Source organism: Littorina saxatilis, linkage group LG15, assembly GCF_037325665.1.
Source record: "Littorina saxatilis isolate snail1 linkage group LG15, US_GU_Lsax_2.0, whole genome shotgun sequence".
Taxonomy (NCBI): domain Eukaryota; kingdom Metazoa; phylum Mollusca; class Gastropoda; order Littorinimorpha; family Littorinidae; genus Littorina; species Littorina saxatilis.
In genome coordinates, this window is record NC_090259.1 from 11205863 (window position 1) to 11224867 (window position 19005).

The following is a 19005-nucleotide window of genomic DNA, read 5'->3' on the forward strand; positions in this document are numbered from 1 at the left end:
CATTTTTATTTTGTTTACAATCCAGGTGAAACAGAAAAGGAGTAATCCCCTACCTCGCCTTCGGCTTTTTTGGGTTGTTGCGCCTGCTTATCTTGTTTCGCTTTGAATTTTTCCAGCTTCTCAAGTCTTTTGGCTTCCTTGGCTAGTTCCTTGGCACTCTTCTGCTTTGGTTGAGAATCGTCGCCCCCTGTAGCAGACGGCTCCCCACCACCATTCTCGTTGTCAGCCATCACGTACAACTATAGGAACACCAAAGTTTCGGGTAATCTTGAACAAGTTTCGAAACTTTGTTGTTTGTCAGTTTTGATGATGAAACTATCTTTTAAACCACCGAAATTGCACAATTACTCATCAGATCCTCTGAGTAGAAGCGTGTTCCATGCTGTTGCGTGAGACAACCGGATGCGAGGTTGATACAACTTCCGGTTATTTAATGCTCTCGTTTTTCTTTCTCAAAATGTCGTCTGCTTTTGTAAATTTCGTTGTTCGTAGGATTTAGTGTCAAAGACAGTGTCGTTATTGTATTTCATATACCTACACTACAACCAACAATTATTCAGAAACAAAAGCACACATTAAAACAACTAATTCACAAAATTAAAAACAAGGAAAAGAAGCCGCCGCATAGAACATAGATCTCCAACAACTTACCTTTCTTGTTTTTTCAAGTGATTTTATGTTATTTTCAAAGGACATATATGGGGGAATGTTGACGAGGAGAGTTAGTTTTAGAACACTGTGTCACAACTGTGTCTTTAAAAAAATCAACAACAACAAAATCGTAACCTTGTAAATATATTCGAGTGCATCACACGTTTACTGTTTATGCAAGGAAACATGGCGGCGCCCATGAGGCTTGCTGCGGTCGCTCGACAGTTCGAATGTTTAGTGCGGAACCAGCAAGTACGACCACTGCAGCGATGCTTGCAACAGAATGTCGTCAGAAATTTCAGCAACGGCAAGACCTTCTTCAAAGCTTCAGTGCACAGGAAAAAGATTCTTGTTGCAGGATCGCTTGCGGTTGTGGGGGTCACTTTGGCGACAGTTGTAAATCAACGTTGGTTACCGTACTGGCTAACGGTTCAAGCGCTCAGCAGCACCAGGCCCGAAATCGAAGCGTCTAGGAAGGTGTGTAAAACGATTGATATAGTGTTGCGTTTGGAATAAACCACTTAGATGCGCTGGGACAATATCAGTTAAAGTTCGTCGCGACGAAAGCGTTTGTTTAGGCCAACAACAAAAAAAAAACACGCCAGTAAATACAGCACCCTATACTCACGTGACACGTAAAATTAACTTCAGACTGACTGTTTTCTCGCCAATTTCAAGCGGTACAATTATCTTGAGGGAGAAAATCATGGCAAGATCTTGCAATTGAAGCAGATTTGTGATGTAATTCGATCGATTTTACCCCAAAGTCGATTTATTCGAAAACGCACCGAGCGGTTACGTCCCTTGAATATGAACAGAAATATTTTGCGTTGAAGCTAATTTCAAAGTCAAAATACCATTTATCATCACAAACTAGAATAGGGGGAGGGGGGGGGGGGGGGGGACATGGTCCAAAATTCGATCAGCAGCACGGTGCGTTTTCGAATAAATCGAATTTGGGGGATAGTCACATACATGTCACGTGAGTATAGGGTGCTGTATTTACTGGCGTGTAAAAAAAATAGGTGTGGTTACGGTAACATAGCCAAAAAAAATAGGGTAGGTAGGTAGGCAATCACTTTTTTTTTAAAACTTTTTTTTCTAATGTGTACAAATTAAACCTACTTGACAGGGAAATAAGTGTGCGACACGGGCGCTTTCGCTTTCATTGCGTTTTTTTGCACTCTTTTGTTTTTTGTTTTTTTGACAAATGTAATAAAAAGTTATAGGATCGGCCCCTAAAAATAGGGTAGGTCGGGTTACCGTAACCACACCTATTTTTTTTTTTAGGCCTTAGGTTATATAAAGGCAGAGTGCCGAGTGGAGGTCGAGAACAAGAATGACTGGCAGATGCCACTACCCATTCCTTTCCCATTAAGAAAGCATTCAAGAATACAGTGTGAATGAGAATTTACCCGCTATTGTGTGGACATATCATTTCTTACAAAGAATACTTTATAAATCATGTAAGCTCAGCTAAGATCACCCTCTTGAGGTTTAGGCCCACATTATAATAGACTATGTTCTGAAATAACTGTGAAAATTTTGAAGCACTCTGGCAGAGTTGCGTCCCAGGCCGGTACTTATTTTCTCAGAAAACCCCAGAAAACCTCATGAGAAATTAGAAAAATGTGTCCTTAGATCGTGTTTTAATTTTATTGACATGTTTGATTGAAATCTAACTTGTTCGTGTGAGGATTGACGAAGGTGCAGAAGTATTTGAAGAAAGTGAACTTTAAGGCAGAAAAACACTGACACCAGACGATGTGAGCCATCATTGTTGTTTTCATTTATGATTTGAACATGGTTTTCGACAGAAAAAAAGAGAATCTTTTGGTTTATCGCTGATGAAAGTTATCCATTCACATGCGTGAGCGTGTGTGTAGTCATTTGTGAATGACGTCATCAATACTTGTGAGGACTGGGTGGCCGAGTGGTAACGCACTTGCGCTCGGAAGCGAGAGGTTGCGAGTTCGACCCTGGGTCAGGGCGTTAGCAATTTTCTCCCCCCTTTCCTAACCTAGGTGGTGGGTTCAAGTGCTAGTCTTTCGGATGAGACGAAAAACCGAGGTCCCTTCGTGTACACTTCTTTGGGGTGTGCACGTTAAAGATCCCACGATTGACAAAAGGGTCTTTCCTGGCAAAATTGTATAGGCATAGATAAAAAAAAAATGTCCACCAAAATACCCGTGTGACTTAGAATAATAGGCCGTGAAAAGTAGGATATGTGCCGAAATGGCTGCGATCTGCTGGTCAATGTGAATGCGTGATGTATTGTGTAAAAAATTCCATCTCACACGGCATAAATAGATCCCTGCGCCTTGAGTCCGAGTCTGGAGATACGCGCGCGATATAAGACTTCATATAACATATTACATAACTTGTGTGTTTTATGATAACAAGAGTTACCTCCCTTGCATTGAAATTGTTGCATCAACTTCGTCGAAAATCGGGCTCTAAACACAAAAATAAGGGTGCATGAAGTATGAATCAAGCATTCCTTCTCGCAATCATGTCCAAAACTTCACTTTGAAGATAGATTTAGTTATTTCAGATGGGGTTTTCGGGGGTTTTCAGAGAAAATAAGTACCCTCCCAAGGCAGTGAGGCAAGCAAGTCGAAAGGGACTGCTGATGCTCAGACAGGCGATTGCGGCGAACAACTCGCTCTGATGTGTATGTAATGCAGGCAGTGTGGACTCAATATGATACCCTTTTGCTTAAAAAAATTCACATCGGAGAGACTATTTGTTACCGATTACTTTTGTGTTTTTAAAAAACTTATGTCAATATGTGTCATCAAGCCAAACGTGAGTCAATTCATGAATTGTCAGCGATCACTGCGAGCAAGTGATTATTGCTGTAGCGAATCATGGACTCCCATTAGCATTTTTTTTAAAGAAAGGGGTAACATATTGAGCTCACACTGCATAACATACACATCAGAGTTTTGGGTTCGCCGCAATCACGGGTGTGAGCCAGTGAGAAGAGTGTTGTTACAGTCTACTTCGTTTATAACGTCGCTGGATATAACGTCACCCGTTATATCGTCACCCAAACACCGGTCCCGGCTCAATTCCTTCTTTCCAAGACTATTTTAACCTCGGATATAACGTCACCGGATATAACGTCACCCAGTTATAACGTCACTCATCCATGTCGGTTATAACGTCATATCAATCCCCATATGCAGCAGTTTGCATGGTGAACGACTGTCAAGGCATGTACATTTACCCTACACGTGTCACAAGTTTTGTGTGTTAACGGTATTCAAGTTTTTCCGTTTTCCCGTTGTTAGAGACCCAAGGAAAACTAGGTTCAAGGCATAATCATTTTTGCTGCATGCGTTTTGTGAGTTCCTGTTCGAGGTTTTTAATCAAAAGAAAAATGTTTTATTTCATTTCGTTTTGTGAGTTCCTGTTCTATGTTTTTAGTCAGTAATGAAAAATGTTTCATTTCATTTCGCTTTGTGAGTTCCTTACTTAGGTTCCTCAGTGTTCTAGGTTTTTAATTAAAAGAAAAATGTTCCATTTCATTCGTGTTGTGAGTTCTTGTCTTTGTTTTTAACTAAAAAAAATTGTTTTAAAAAGTTTCATATCGAGCATACATGGTTACTCCTGCGCGAGCGCGTGCGAATGGATCTGTCTACTTCTGTCCTTCAATCACGCATATAAAAAAAACTCGATTATTGAAATGACGGTAGGACTAGGAGAAGGTCGAGAGGATGAGAACAGACTACGACGTTTGTTTGTTTTTTGCCGGGTCCGTAGAATACAGACTACAACTGCCCTCGACGAGGAGGCTGAGCGTCACTTTCAATTGGGCGTTGTCGACAGGCTGAGTAGGTCGCTCAGGCTAAATTGTAAAGGTAAACATTAAGTGCAGTGAACCGACAAATTGAGAAAAGTGATACTGCACTCTTAAAGCACTATTTTGACTCAACTTGGAAAGCCATGGACGTTATATCAAGTCGGACGTTATAATGATAATAATAATACAGTAGTAGTCTAACGAGTATAACGTCCCGCTCACTAGATGTGGTGGGGATGGGGGAAAGGGGGTAACTATGAACCCAAAGTTGTTACTACCAGAACGATTGTGCGTAAAGGTGGGCAGCCACTTTGCTGTTGACGAGAAACTTCTTCGTTAATAATAATAATATGAAATTCTCGTCATTTTTACATTTAGTCAAGTTTTGACTAAATGTTTTAACGTAGAGGGGGGAATCGAGACGAGGGTCATGGTGTATGTGTGTCTGTGTGTGAGTAGAGCGATTCAGACTAAACTACTGGACTGATCTTTATGAAATTTGACATGAGAGTTTCTGGGTATGATATCCCCAGACGTTTTTTTTCATTTTTTTGATAAATGTCTTTGATGACGTCATCCGGTTTTTCGTGAAAGTTGAGGCGGCACTGTCACGCTCTCATTTTTCAACCAAATTGGTTGAAATTATGGTCAAATAATCTTCGACAAAGTCCGGACTTCGGTATTGCATTTCAGCTTGGTGGCTTAAAAATTAATTAATGACCTTGGTCATTAAAAATCTGAAAATTGTAAAAAAAAAAAATAAAAAAATTATAAAACGATCCAAATTTACGTTCATCTTATTCTCCATCATTTTCTGATTCAAAAAACATATAAATATGTTATATTTGGATTAAAAACAAGCTCTGAAAATTAAAAATATAAAAATTATTATCAAAATTAAATTTTCGAAATCAATTTAAAAACACTTTCATCTTATTCTTTGTCGGTTCCTGATTCCAAAAACATAGATATGATATGTTTGGATTAAAAACACGCTCAGAAAGTTAAAACGAAGAGAGGTACAGAAAAGCGTGCTATCCTTCTCAGCGCAACTACTACCCCGCTCTTCTTGTCAATTTCACTGCCTTTGCCATGAGCGGTGGACTGACGATGCTACGAGTCTTGCTGAAAAATTGCATTGCGTTCAGTTTCATTCTGTGAGTTCGACAGCTACTCGACTAAATGTTGTATTTTCGCCTTACGCGACTTGTTATTTCTTCGGACATCAAGGACAGGTCAAGATGTAGCAGAATATGAATAAACGACAGCCATATGTGTGTGTGTGTGTCCTTAAAGCTAATAACGTCGGACACTATAATTAAAGACTGAGATTGTCGATGGAACCAGACGGAGCTTGACACTCCAACACTAGCAACCTGTCTCAGAATCAGCATGCAGCCTACAACACTGTACGTTGATACTGTTGCCGAATTTCGGGGAAAATGTTGTGTATACAATTTTGTATTCATGGTATAGCCAGGTTTTGGAAATACGCAAAGAAGAGAATAGTCCACAATTCTATATATGAGGAAGTGAATTAAAGATTATTGTAATAAGTTAGTTTAAAACTTACAACAATATGTTGTTGTAATTTTTAAACAACACTAATGCATGCACTTTCCATTTCTGCACAGTTTTATTAAAACAGTCAGTACTTTAGCGGTCTCGAATAGCAGCTAGCATCTGCTGAAGAGACATTAAACCCCAAAAACCAACCAAATCAGTACTTTAGAAAGGGACATAACTCTTGGACTCCGGATATAACATCACCCGCGCGTAAAAGTGACGTTATAACCGATGAACCGGATACAGCGTCACCGCGTATAACGTCGCTCAAATACATCCCCCGAGGGGTGACGTAATATCCGGAGTCGACTGTACTTTGACAATGACATACCTCACTCTCTGGGATCCAACTCGGCCACAGCACTTGAAAATCCGGACATACCGTAATGTTTTTTCTCAATTTTACCTCAAAAGTGGGGGTTGCGCCCTATATAAGAAGCGCCTTATAGTCCTGAAAGTACCGTAGTTATTTCTGGAAAATGTTTGTTCCCTTTCATTTGAACACATTCAAGTACACCATGATTCAGCATTCTGGATCCTTTTCTAAAAAGCTGTCTGGTGTTGTTGCTATTGGTGATCATGATTATAATCCATTTCTCAGACTAGCTACTTACACTATTACTACATTGTAATACTATTACTGACTTTCTTTTGTGACAAAGGTAAATTGTTGCATCTTTAGATATATATATATGAATTTATGTGCGTGCTGTTATTTTCTAAGACCAACTGTTAGTGTTTTGTTTATTTGTTATTATTGTTGCTGCGATTAAGCTTGCCATTATGTAAACAAAACACATTCTGAGACTAACAATACAATACAATACAATAACTTTATTAATCTCTAAAAGAGAAATTGCATTGCTGAGCTTTTGTGTCCGTAATAAAACATACATAAAACATTCAAAAATAAACATTTGTTCTTTGTCATTCATACATTCTTGTGTTCTTATACATTTCTTCAATTCATACATCAATATTCTATCATAATTATGTACATACATTTATTCTCTTTTAACAGTCTGTCTTCAAACACATCTCAGAGAGGGAGGCTAGAGATTTGTGTTGTGCCATAGGTAAAATCATGTGCTTAGCTATGAAGTAATGTTATCACATGTTATTTAAGGAAAATGAGTAAATATATGTACCAAGCGTATAACATCAGCAAAACTGAGAAAATACAGCACATTGGTTATCACATAAGAAAGCATATTAAAAATAAATTAACATGCATTCACCATCAACAATGCACAAACGAAAATCAGCACCTTGCCGGTTTTCACATATTGTCTAAGAGAGTAGAATAAGAGTATATAATCATGCAAAACAAAATCAACAATACAGAACAACACAGATAGAACGAAACAAAGTCAGTATGCGGGTTCTTTTGGATGGGTCTATGTATCATTGTGCATAAAAGCATGTATTAACCAGCCTCACAAACGCTAGGTGTGACTGATTACTGATTGATATACTTTCTATCATCTTCAGATACGCATTGAAACCGACAACTCAGGGCTGAAACTGACGTTGTTCCAGTTTCAAACATGCCCTTTCTGCTGCAAGGTTCGGGCCATGTTGGACTACTATGGCTTCTCTTATGACCTTGTGGAAGTCAACTCGGTCACTAAGAAACAAATCAAGTGGTCTGACTACAGAAAAGTGCCCATACTTGCTGTGGAAGGAATGGGTGACGGTGGCTTCTTGGTGAGTGTGTACAAAGGCCAGGGGGAAAACAAAAATGTGCCTGGGTAAATGAGAAACAAACTCGAACAAAATGCTTTTGAACAAACCCTGAATTTTGTTGTTGTTTGCCTTGTCATCAGAAACAAACTTCTTTTTTTTGTTGGGGGGGGGGGGGGGGGGGGTCCTTTCCACTATTATCCGACCCAAACCAAGTGACAGTGTATGCGACAGACTATTTGGAATTATGTGACAGGCAAATACTTCTGCACAGCCCTGTATTAGTGTATTGCCCAAGAGTCTCATACCCAATATGTTCCTTTAAATGTTCTTTCTTTGCATTATTGATTATCTTAGCCTGTAAGTGTTAACTATGTTACAAATTCATCTTGCAATGTTGTTTTCCCCAGCAACTGAATGACTCCAGTGTCATAATCAGCATTCTGGAGTCATGGCGACAAGACCCGCAGCAAAGTTTGGAGAAGCTGAAGGAATGCTACGTCTGCATCGAGAGCGAGGAGAGGGGCAAGAAAATATACGATTTCCCCAACAAATATTTCATCATGTTCATGGACAAAAGCAACCTGCCCACTACGCCAGAACAACGACAGTAAGTCATTGCAGTGATAAATGGTCTTGTACCCATCCTCAGGGCTGTCAAGTGGTTTTTGGCAAATGGCAAAAATTTATTTCAATTGACAAAAAACTTTCAGTTTCCTAACTTTTTTGCAGAGTTAATCAACTTGTTCACAATGGAAGGGGGGGGGGGGGGACATGGAATGCTGAAAAATCTCAGAAAGTTGCTGGAACTTGCCAAGGACAATAGCAAGATCCCTCATCAATTGCATGGTGTTTAATTTTTCTTGAACCACTGGGTTGAGAACAGAGACTAGATGGGGAGGTTTAGTGGAGGGGGAGTATTTGTTTTCAGCATTGCTTTGATCTTTTATTGGCCCTTCCCAGTGCCTGGTGTTCTTTTGTCTAGTGCCCAGGATTTCCCTGCATTCCCTGAATTGTAGATGATTTTTTGTGTAAATATAATTACAGTCAAACCTGTCTGTAATGACCAACAAAGAGAACGACCAAAACTGGTTGTAATAGACATGTGGCCGCTATGGAAAGATGAAATTTATGGAAATTAATCTAGTCGGAGATATGTTGTGGTGGTCATAATGGGCAGGTGGTTGTTCTCGACAGGTGTAGTTTTGCAGCTATGTGTGTTTTGAGGAGACTAGACATGTTGCATGACATCAAAAGCATAGCACTGGATTGCTTCAATGTTCCCCTGTTTTTGTTGCTGTTGATGAGTGATCTTTTTCACTGAATTCATTCCATACTTGCAGGGAAGAAAGGAAATGGAGAAAATGGGCCGATGATCATCTTGTTCACATGCTGTCTCCAAACGTATATCGCACGCCATCTGAGGCTGTGGATGCGTTCAAGTACTTCTCTGAGGTGGGCGAGTGGGAGAAGAATTTCTCCACCCCTGAGAGGGTTATGGTTATCTACGTCGGAGCGATGGCAATGTACCTCCTGGGGAAAATGCTGCGGAAAAAGTGAGTTTTTCTTGGTTGTTTGCATGCTGTGTGAGCGATGTAGGTTAATGTAGCGGAATTTGATGGTATAATTATCATGCTTAGGCTTGACAAATGAATGTTGCAAAGTTTGTCTTTGTGTTGTGTGATTTGGTTGAACAGTTAGTGAACTTTGTTGCGTACCTTGCTAGTGGTCAGCTATCTTTTGTCAAATGTTCTTCTAGAGCTCTTCACGTTATTCTCATTGGAATTGGGTAGGTCCGTAGCTCAGTCAGTACATTTAGAACGCTGGCTTTGTAAAAAGTTGGTTGCCTAGGTTCCAACTTAGGTGCAGCAGAGTGTTGTACCACCTTTGTGTCCTAATGCGTGCAGTAACAGAGACTAATACCCACTTAAAAGATCACGAGTTTCCAGCTAAAGTCTTTGGACTCAGGGTTCGAATTACACAGATACCTAGCATGCCCACCCATGCCCAAGACAGTGTCTTGCTGACCTACTGGTAGGGTAAACAAAAATGGAATGGTATGCAAAACTTGCACCATTATGTGATAGCAACATCTCAGGAATGAAGCAGGAGAAGAAAACTATCAGATTTATGATCTTTAGAGATTTCTATTGCTGTCATGTTTTAGTGGTGCCTGAAATGTAAGCTGGCAGGAGATCATAAAATTGTAAAAAATAAATTGTAAAAAAGCCTTAAAGTCTTTTCTGTACAAGAATGCTGTCATCTATAGTGCGTTGTTTTCAGGTATAACTTGAAGGAAGATGTTCGAATCTTAATTGCTGTGTGAAAGTATTTCCTGTACAAGACTGCTGTCACGTACCTGTAGTGTGTTGTTTTCAGGTATAACTTGAAGGAGGATGTTTGAATCTTGCTGTATGAAAGTCTTTCCTGTACAACTACAAGACTGCTGTCACCTGTAGTATGTTTTCAGGTATAACTTGAAGGAGGATGTTTGAATCTTGCTGTTTGAAAGTCTTTCCTGTACAACTACAAGACTGCTGTCACCTGTAGTATGTCGTTTTCAGGTACCACTTGAATGAGGATGTCCGAATCTCGCTGTACGACGCCTGTAAGGACTGGACCAAGGCTGTGGGCAAGAAGAGGAGCTTCATGGGTGGAAACCAGCCTAACCTAGCAGACCTCGTAAGTGAACATTTTTTATGTGTGCAGTTTTCTTCAGTTTTAGATTATGCACTTCAGGGAAATATATACAAGAAGGTTATGTTGTTTAGCATACCTGTGCTCTTTGGGCCATCTGGTACAGGAAAATTGACTCCTTCATTGCCTTGCCATACAGACAGCCGTACTCTGTCTTCAGAGGATAAGAAAGGTTATTATTATGTTTATGCTTTGAAGTACTTGAATGTGATGAAGAAGTTCAGTTATTTGTTTCTTCTTCACTTCTGAGTGCTACATCTCACAAGAGCAGGGTAGAATGGGTAGGGCCAATCAACTTAATGTTCCTCTGCATGCAGTTTGTGTGTGTGCGCATGTGTGTTTTCATGTGTGTGTGTGTTTGCAATTTTTCATGTGTGTGGACATTTGCATGGTTATGTGCATGTGTGTGTGTAAAAGGGAAAGAGATGTAATCTATTACTTGCATACTTTGCAGATTAATTACTCCATTACTATTAAAGATTTTGTTTCTTCTTCCCAGTCCGTGTATGGCGTGCTGAACTCTATAGAAGGATGCCAAGCTTTCCAGGATGCCAGGGAGAACAGCCATATTGGCGGATGGTACGATACCATGCAGAAAGTCGTCAAGTCACACGATGGAGCTCTTCCAGTTAGCGCTGCCCACACCCTCACCAAAAACTGATCTTCACCATCTGTGCTTTTTGACTGTACTGGGCCTCGTTTTGTAACTGAAGCCGTTATTTGGTTTGAAAATGAGATCAACACTAGAGGTCCGTGTAGGTGTGTACATGAAACTAACATTTGTTTTGAAAATGTGATCAATACTAGATGTGTGTGTAACTGAGGGGTAGCTGGTAACAGGATTACAGTAGATCTTATGGGTGAGTCAAGGCTGAAAAGAAAAAGTAGTATACATAGGTGTTATATCATTTTATTCACGCTATCATACTCAGGAATGTGCTCATCAAAGTTGTTCGCAGGTAGTCTTGTAGCTAATTTTTAGAAGAAAAAGCGCTGTGTTGAAAATGGTAGACATCTTGGCACAATCTGATTCTGATTTTGTTGACAATCTGTTGATACTGTATATATTTGTCTCTTGAGCTGCTGCTGAAACCCTTGTAGCAACAGGACTGGATTTGTTTTGCAGGTTTTTCATTGATTGATAAACAGCATTTTCTTCTGATGCATTTAAAACAAAACAAAATAAAAGCACACAAAAATAAAGAAATAAAGAAGAAATGGAAAAAAATAAAGCCAGGAAAAAAATATAAAGAAAACAAGCAATAAATAGATGTTAAATTGCTAACAAAACCAAACATAGAAAGAAGTACAAATAGGTTGTCTTATTATGCCAGAAGACCTACAACCTTACGGATGAACATAATTCAAGTTAATGGTTATAAAATTGCAGCCTTAGTCTTGATGTACTTACGTACATGTAATACTGTGATGTGTTCACACTATGATGCTTATGTACTTGTTAGCAAAATGTTCACAGTTATGTTCTCAGGCCTTTGTCTTTGATGCACACTTTTTCAATCTAATCCACTGTTCTGACACCTGGCCAGTCCGTCTGGTAGCTTTGCCATGTAGAATGTCTTGTGATAAAACAGTTGTTAGCCAGGACATTTGAACCAATGTCTATTTTCAGTTCTAACCGACCTATTGTCCTCCGAGTCTATAAACAACACCGGATCAGCATGTTTACAACCTAGACACAGTATGTTCAGGGCCGGACTAGGCTAAGAGGAGGGGGGAGGGGTTGCCAGTGGTCAAGGGGCAGAGCCCCTGAAGCTGATGGGTAGGTCATATTCTGAAATAGGAAAATGGTCGCTCCTTGCATGAAACTGCATAAAATAAACAATAATAAAAAATGTTTTAAATAAGTGAGGTACATGTTTAGGCTAGGGGGGGTTGCGCAACCCCCATAACCCCCCCGGTAGTCCGGCCCTGATGTTTGTTTCACACTGGCATACATTTTATCAACTACTATTTTGCTCAAGTTTTCTTACTCTACATTATTTATACTGCAGTACATGTATTTGAAAAACAGAAATGATGTCAATGAAGTAGATTTTAGTAAGACTGGCATTATTAACTATTTATTCACCCAGGGAAGGCATGTCACTAAGGAAATATTGACAATGATAATTGTGACTTTTTGTATCCCCAAACCAGTAAGTCTACATCCATGTATATCCTTCACCGGGCTTCCTGGGTACTACAGGACCCAGAGGCACATAAAAATGACCATAACTCCAGTGCTAATACGAATTTTTTAATGAAATTTGGTGTATTCCTCGGCCACCTGCATGGCTTCCTATGACCCAAATTTTAAGTCAATCGGTCAAATGAGAAAACAATCAGCAATGACGTCGTTTGATATACCCGATTCTGGTTTCCTGGGTCCTACAGGACCCATACGTTTCAAAGAGGGATGGAGGTGTTTATACCGATTCGGATGATGTGGGTAACACAGGACCCACACTTTTTAAGCGCAGCAGTGATAAAGGGATATTCCCATGACGTTGACCGCCCAAGCCTCCGGGTCCGGTACCGGAGACACGAAGACTGGGAGACGCCGAGAGAACCGGGTGGCGAACAGATCCAAGAGGGGTTTGTCCACCTGCGTCCAAAGACGCCGCAGTGCCTGGTGCGCGATAGTCCACTCCGAGTGCAGTACCTGCGATGAGCGACTGAGCGAATCTGCCAAGATGTTCAGGCACCCCGGAAGGTACTTCGCTGAGATCACTATCCCCTGATGGAACGCCCAAGTGAGAATCTCGCATGCTCTGTTGGACAGAACTAGCGAGCGCGTGCCCCCCTGCTTGTTCAGGTACACGGCCACAGTGGTGTTGTCCGTGTGGATCAACACCTGCTTGCCTCGCAGAGAGGCGACAAACTCCAGAAGCCCGAGGCGCACTACTTCCAATTCCAGAATGTTGATGTGCAACAACTTCTGAGCCTGGTCCCAAAGACCGGAAGCTGTGTTCCCCTCCAGATGAGCTCCCCAACCCTGAAGAGAAGCATCGGTAAAGAGATGCAACTCCGGAAGGGGCAGTGAAATCGGAACGCCCTGAGTCAGCCAGGCCGAATCCAACCACTGCCTCGTTGACTCCAGGAACCATCCCTGAAGGGGAAGAGACAAATTCCAACCTTGAGAGGCTGGATCCCAGGCAGAGTTCAGAAACGCCTGAAACGGGCGTTTGTGAACTCTGCCCAGCGGAATCAGGGTAGACATCGACTCCATCTGGCCCTGGAGTGAAGCCAATACCCTGACTGGCGCGTGGTGGAGGCTCGACAGGGACCTGACCAGATCCTGTAGCTTGTCTATCCTCCGCTGGGCGGGACAAACAGTCCAAGCTCGGGTGTCGAACACCATGCCCAGATACGTAAACTGCTGAGAGGGAACCAAGTCGGACTTCCCTTGGTTCACGGAGAAACCTAAGTCTCTCGCAGTCTGCAAGACTATCCGGGTGTGCTGATCGCACAGGGACTCTAGCTGATTCAGGACCAACCAGTCGTCCAGATAAACTCTGAGACGAATCCCTTGCTGCCGCACTAAAGCGCAAAGCTGGCGCACTATCATGGTGAAGATCCAAGGCGCTAACGAGAGCCCGAACGGCAGCGCCCTGAACTGGAACACCCTGTCGCCCCACAGGAACCGCAGCCACTTTCGATCTGACCTGTGCATCAGAATATGGAAGTATGCGTCTGTCAGGTCGATGGAAGTGACCCAGTCCAACGGACGAAGGGCCTCCCTGACAGACGCTGGAGTCTCCATCTTGAACGGAACCTTCCGGAGAAAGCCGTTCAAGGGAGACAGATCCAACACCGGTCGCCAACCCCCTGACGCTTTCGGGACGACAGTCTCCCGTAAAACCCCGGGGATCGACGATCGATGACCTCCTCTATCGCATGCTTCAGCAAAAGCAGCAGCACCTCCGCCTGAATGACGGCACATGCCTCCGGATCGGCGGGAAACCTGAAACTGGGTGTTGTTCTGGTTAAAGGAGCCTTGTCCTCTAACCAGAGCAACCGGAACCCCGATCGAACCACTCCCATAACCCAAGGGCTGCTCGCGAGAGACAACCAAGCTGGAACGGCCCTTGAGAGGCCGCCCGCTACCAAAGGGGTAGGGGCTAGAGGAGTGGTTGGATCGGGGAGCCTTCATTGGGGGTTAGGTTTACCACCTGACCCCTTCTTCCCGAAGGAAGGCTTCTTATTATAGGGGCGAGAACGGCTGCCACCCCTATGCGACCGCGTCTTTTGCCCAGAGCCACGAAAAGACGAAGACTGCGTGGAACCGCCTTTCTTCTGACCCTGCTTAAGGGCAAGCTCTGAAAGCTGACCCATCCTGTCCCCCACCGTCCGCAACCGCCTGAGCGGAAGCGTAGGCAGGAAACGGATTGCCGTTACCACCTACGACCAGAACTCCCGTAGGATGCGAACCGGAAGTCGACGGTAACGATTTGAAAGTGCCACGATTCCTCGAAAGAAATCCTGTGGCCGGAAATCCCTTTGACGAAGCAGTAGAACCCATGGACGAGGGGCCGGGCGAATCGGCCCCAGCGACGCGGGTGGGATACACCAGTGTCCTCTTTCCAGACGTCGACAGTTTCCCAACGTACTGTATAAAAAAAATCACAGTAATTTCAGTTACGAGTTAGAAAACTCACTCTCTCTCTCTCTTTCTCTCTCTCTCTGGTGTGTGCATGTGTGTGTGTGTGTGTGTGTGTGTGTGTGTGTGTGTGTGTGTGTGTGTGTGTGTGTGTGTGCAACATATCAAGTATCATTGCAATGAGAACTTATTTGGTATACAGTGTGAATATCAAAATGACCACATGATAATCTACGTTTTTGCACACATTCTTTGTCTCCAATTAGAAGGCCAGATATCGAATAAATAAACACTTCTGTGCCATCAACAAACAGTACACTTTGTATAAATGAAAACAGTAAAACTAACTTACTATGAGGCTGCTCCACATTGACCTGTACACATCCTGCCTGGTGGAACCCACGTGGTGCAGGATATGCACCATCCCCTTTGGCACGTCCGCGCTACAGACACAAAGGATGTAAAATATTGGTGAAATCAGAACTAACATTTGGGTAAAAATGGTGTTAACTCACTAGGACGTTGTATTCACCATGCATCACTGATCATCACTGTACATCTACAAAGTAGTCTATAAAACACAAGACAGTACGCGCAGCACGTTGATATTTTTTTTTTCGAGCTCAGCTAAATAACTGAAGCACATGGGAATCTCATTATCACACCCAAATGAATAAATAGTTCCAAGTACACAAAGAGATCATGTTCTGACTTGTTGAAAGTACTTTATTACAGTGCCGTTCATTTTCTAGTACCAACGAAGTTTAGACAACAAAGGATTTAAAATGGCTTACCCAACATTTCTGAAAGCTTCCTCGAGGTTTGCCTTGCTTGCTGATGCCATTTTGTCAATGTGTCACGATGATCAGTACTCACGGAAACAAAAGAATTACATCGCCAAGGCAAATGACTCTGTGCAACCTTCTTTAAAAAGTATGGGTCCTGTGGTACCCACATCATCCGAATCAGTATAAACAGTTTTATCCTTCTTTGAAAAATATGGGTCCTGTAGGACCCAGGATGCCATAATCGGGGTATCAAACACGAAGCCCGGTGAAGGTTATATAAAACACATCATTACTTTTGTGAATATATGTAAATAAAAGATCAGAATGTTTTGTTCTCAAGCACACCTCTCTTTTAGAGTTTTTAAATTGTCAATTGAACTCTGTTTGTGTATGTGTGTATGTGCATGAGTGTGTACGTGTATGTGTGTGTGTTCACAAGTTTTTTTGCTGTACAAATTATAACAAAAAAGGTATAAGCTTCCAAGCTTGGCTTTTTGAAACTAAAAGGAACTAGAGATGACATGAAAATAAATAATCTCAATAATTTTGTTTACCAAATTTGTGTGGTAGCTTGCAGACCTGCCGACCCTTGTGAAGCCTCAAGTGTAGCAATTTGGAATGTTCAGCGTAGCAAATGGTGTTTTAGTGGAGCATTTTGTGATATGTATTTCCACATCTTGCCATCTCGCACAAGAATAGACACTTTTAATAAAATTTCATGAGAATGCAGGGACAAAATACGCCCATTAGCGAGTATCTGCGGTGCCACTTTTTAATGTAAATGATATTTTATGGCCCATTTCGTGACCGCTACACGGTGTGATAAGCAAAAATGAGTACCAGGACTCACAAAAAGAGGGAAGTGTTGCGTGCTTGTGATATTTGTTTAAGCGTAGAAATCTGTAGCTTGGTGTAGCAATTGCTCTTAACATAGCATGCTACGCTTTCAGTGTAGCTGTTGGCAGCTCTGAGCTTGCATGCAGCTTTGTGAGGTTAGTAGGTATGATTTATGAAGAACTCAATGGTACTGGCAGTAAAAAGATATAACCCTTCACGCTTGCAATTATTAACACAAACATGAGGATCTGTTAGTGCTTTTATTTTACATCCAAATATTCATCATACATATACATACCTTTTTTTTTTTTTTACATACACCTACACAATCACACTCTGGTTCAAATTCCCAACCCTTTTTATACAGTGATACACACACACAGTCAAGCACTTTGCATACAGCTATACATGAACTTTTACTAATTTCATAAGGAAATGACAGAACTCTGCAGGATGGGAATGACTATATGATGCCATTTTTTTGTTGGCCCCACAAACAAGAGAACTTGACATTCCAGAGACACAGGCAGATGCCCGTCATATTTTTTTGATTTATTAAGCAAGCAACAGAGTAGGAACACCTTCTGCACCTTCTAAACATTTCTGACTTCTTCTCTAGACTAAACATGTATGCTAACAGTATAATTAGTCATATTTCTACAACTCACACATGTACTTGCCAAATTCAGAGTTCACACTAGCTGTCTTGACAGTTTGCATGTTTGAAATCTGAAGATATCTCGTATAAGATACTTTATTAATATTAGCACATCCCGCAATCAAATTCAATGAAATCAAAACACAATGACCTGCATTAAAACTAAAAGCTAATTTTTTGTCTTCTCTCTAACTACATCTAACACACATTTTAAATCCCTCGTTCAACATAGGTGCTTTCTGTAATAACATGACGCTGCAACCAAAAAAAACACTGTCAATTTATAAAAACACCCTATCACATTACAATACATGTATAACATTGCTGTTTTTTACAATACCGAGGTATACAGTGAAAAGTCAGATCAGCTCATAAAAATCTCCCATTACTTCACAAAAGTGTCTGTATCTCTGAAACTATTGGGAGTTTTTGATTAAAACTTTGTGTAATCCTCAAGCACCTTAGGACCCTCCAATCCAGCACTTTCTCAAGGATTATCTTTGTAAACATACAAATAAACAATGATGCAATATGAACTGGGCAGTCCGGATGTGGGTCATGGGTGACCCATATGGAATTAAAGAAGGATTTTACGATGTTTATCCCTATTCGTTTGGCGTGGGTCGTGTACGACCCATACTTTTGAATCCTTCTTCTAAAGTATGGATTGTGCAGTCCAAAGCGTGATCCGCTGAAGGTTAAAACCTTTCAAAGATTTTTACTGTTTGGTGCATGCTACAATGATGACTGTAGTATAGGTTAAAAAGACAAGATGAATCATGATTCTTTGAGCTGTTCAGCGCTTGTACCGGTAGTGTCTTTTCCACCTTCATCAGGACTTCCTCCACTGTCTTTGGCATGGTTTTCCTTCACCTCTGCTTCCTGGGCTTGAGCTTCAATCATAGATCTTACTCTGCTTAAAAGGTTGTCACTGCGGGCTTCCATCTGGTCCAGGCATACGCCTAGTTGGTCCAGCTGTCCATCCAGGTACGTGTATTCTGGGGAAAAAATGAGAATGATCCATTGAATTTTAACGAAAACGTCAAAATGTTAAAAGAAAACAAGGACAGGTTTGATAGAATAAACTATGCATCAACAGAGAAATCAAGTCCAGAGGAGGACCATTGTTTTACTACCAAGACCAGACACATGTTTCGACACCAATGTGTCTCATCAGTGGTCTGATGGTAGAGATGGCGAGAGTTGTCAACCCATGGTATCCAACCAAGAAGCAAACCACTCTCTGAGTGGCAGCTTCTGTTGGCATGGGAGACTACCCTCATCTGACAATCCCAATATTATTCAATACAGGAAAAAACATATAAGTTGGTTGTGTTGTCCGTTGATGAACATGTATTCTAGAGAGAGAAAAAACAAAAAGAGACTTTCAACAACAAAACTGTAAAAGAAAACAAGGACAGCTAGATTAAACATATATATAGAATTAGAAGAAAACAAATAATTTTAAAGGAAAAAATTCAAAATTAACCATGTGTTGTCGTGTATCCATGGGGTACCACTGCTGTACATGTATTAGAATGGTACAGACAGAGATGTGTGCATGTATTTTTAACAGGGGTAGGCATCATAACATCTTTCAATTTTACAAGACTTATGAAATAATTAATGTTGACTCTCAGTCTCACACTGGCCTGGTAACTGTCACAAATCCTGCTTGCCTTTTTTCTTAAGAAGTTGATTTTAAAAGATGTATAGT

At 41.3% G+C, this 19005-nt stretch overlaps 3 protein-coding genes across 3 annotated transcripts in view; 1 reads left to right on the forward strand and 2 right to left on the reverse strand.

Moving 5' to 3' along the window:
* Positions 1–412, reverse strand: part of LOC138948510 (valine--tRNA ligase-like) — an 89196-nt gene extending 88784 nt beyond the window's left edge. The window contains exon 1 of the mRNA XM_070320063.1: positions 54–412. Coding sequence (XP_070176164.1) covers positions 54–230 — 177 coding nt within the window. The 5' untranslated portion in view covers positions 231–412. The remainder of the gene's footprint in view (positions 1–53) is intronic.
* Positions 413–812: 400 nt separating this feature from the next.
* LOC138948508 (prostaglandin E synthase 2-like) lies at positions 813–11384 on the forward strand. The gene is made up of 6 exons (XM_070320060.1): positions 813–1128; positions 7517–7732; positions 8119–8318; positions 9052–9264; positions 10273–10390; positions 10905–11384. Exons 1-6 carry the CDS (start codon positions 826–828, stop codon positions 11064–11066), a joined length of 1212 nt encoding a protein of 403 aa, XP_070176161.1. The 5' UTR covers positions 813–825; the 3' UTR covers positions 11067–11384.
* Positions 11385–13755: 2371 nt separating this feature from the next.
* LOC138948509 (uncharacterized) lies at positions 13756–16073 on the reverse strand. Its single transcript, XM_070320061.1, has 3 exons — positions 15800–16073; positions 15358–15448; positions 13756–15014 (listed from the first exon to the last, which is right to left on the reverse strand). The coding sequence occupies exons 1-3, from the start codon at positions 15847–15849 to the stop codon at positions 14712–14714; spliced, it is 444 nt and encodes a 147-aa protein (XP_070176162.1). The 5' UTR covers positions 15850–16073; the 3' UTR covers positions 13756–14711.
* Positions 16074–19005: the final 2932 nt, after the last annotated feature.

Excerpts from the sequence above, each read along its gene's own strand:
- LOC138948508 (XM_070320060.1), top strand. The coding sequence starts at position 826 with ATGCAAGGAAACATGGCGGCGCCCATGAGGCTTGCTGCGGTCGCTCGA. Across the intron at positions 7,733-8,118 it reads TGGGTGACGGTGGCTTCTTG|CAACTGAATGACTCCAGTGT; the intron begins GTGAGTGTGTAC and ends TGTTTTCCCCAG. Across the intron at positions 8,319-9,051 it reads ACTACGCCAGAACAACGACA|GGAAGAAAGGAAATGGAGAA; the intron begins GTAAGTCATTGC and ends CCATACTTGCAG.
- LOC138948509 (XM_070320061.1), bottom strand. The coding sequence starts at position 15,849 with ATGGCATCAGCAAGCAAGGCAAACCTCGAGGAAGCTTTCAGAAATGTT. Across the intron at positions 15,449-15,799 it reads GAAGCTTTCAGAAATGTTGG|CGCGGACGTGCCAAAGGGGA; the intron begins GTAAGCCATTTT and ends TTGTGTCTGTAG. Across the intron at positions 15,015-15,357 it reads CAATGTGGAGCAGCCTCATA|TACGTTGGGAAACTGTCGAC; the intron begins GTAAGTTAGTTT and ends TTTTTTATACAG.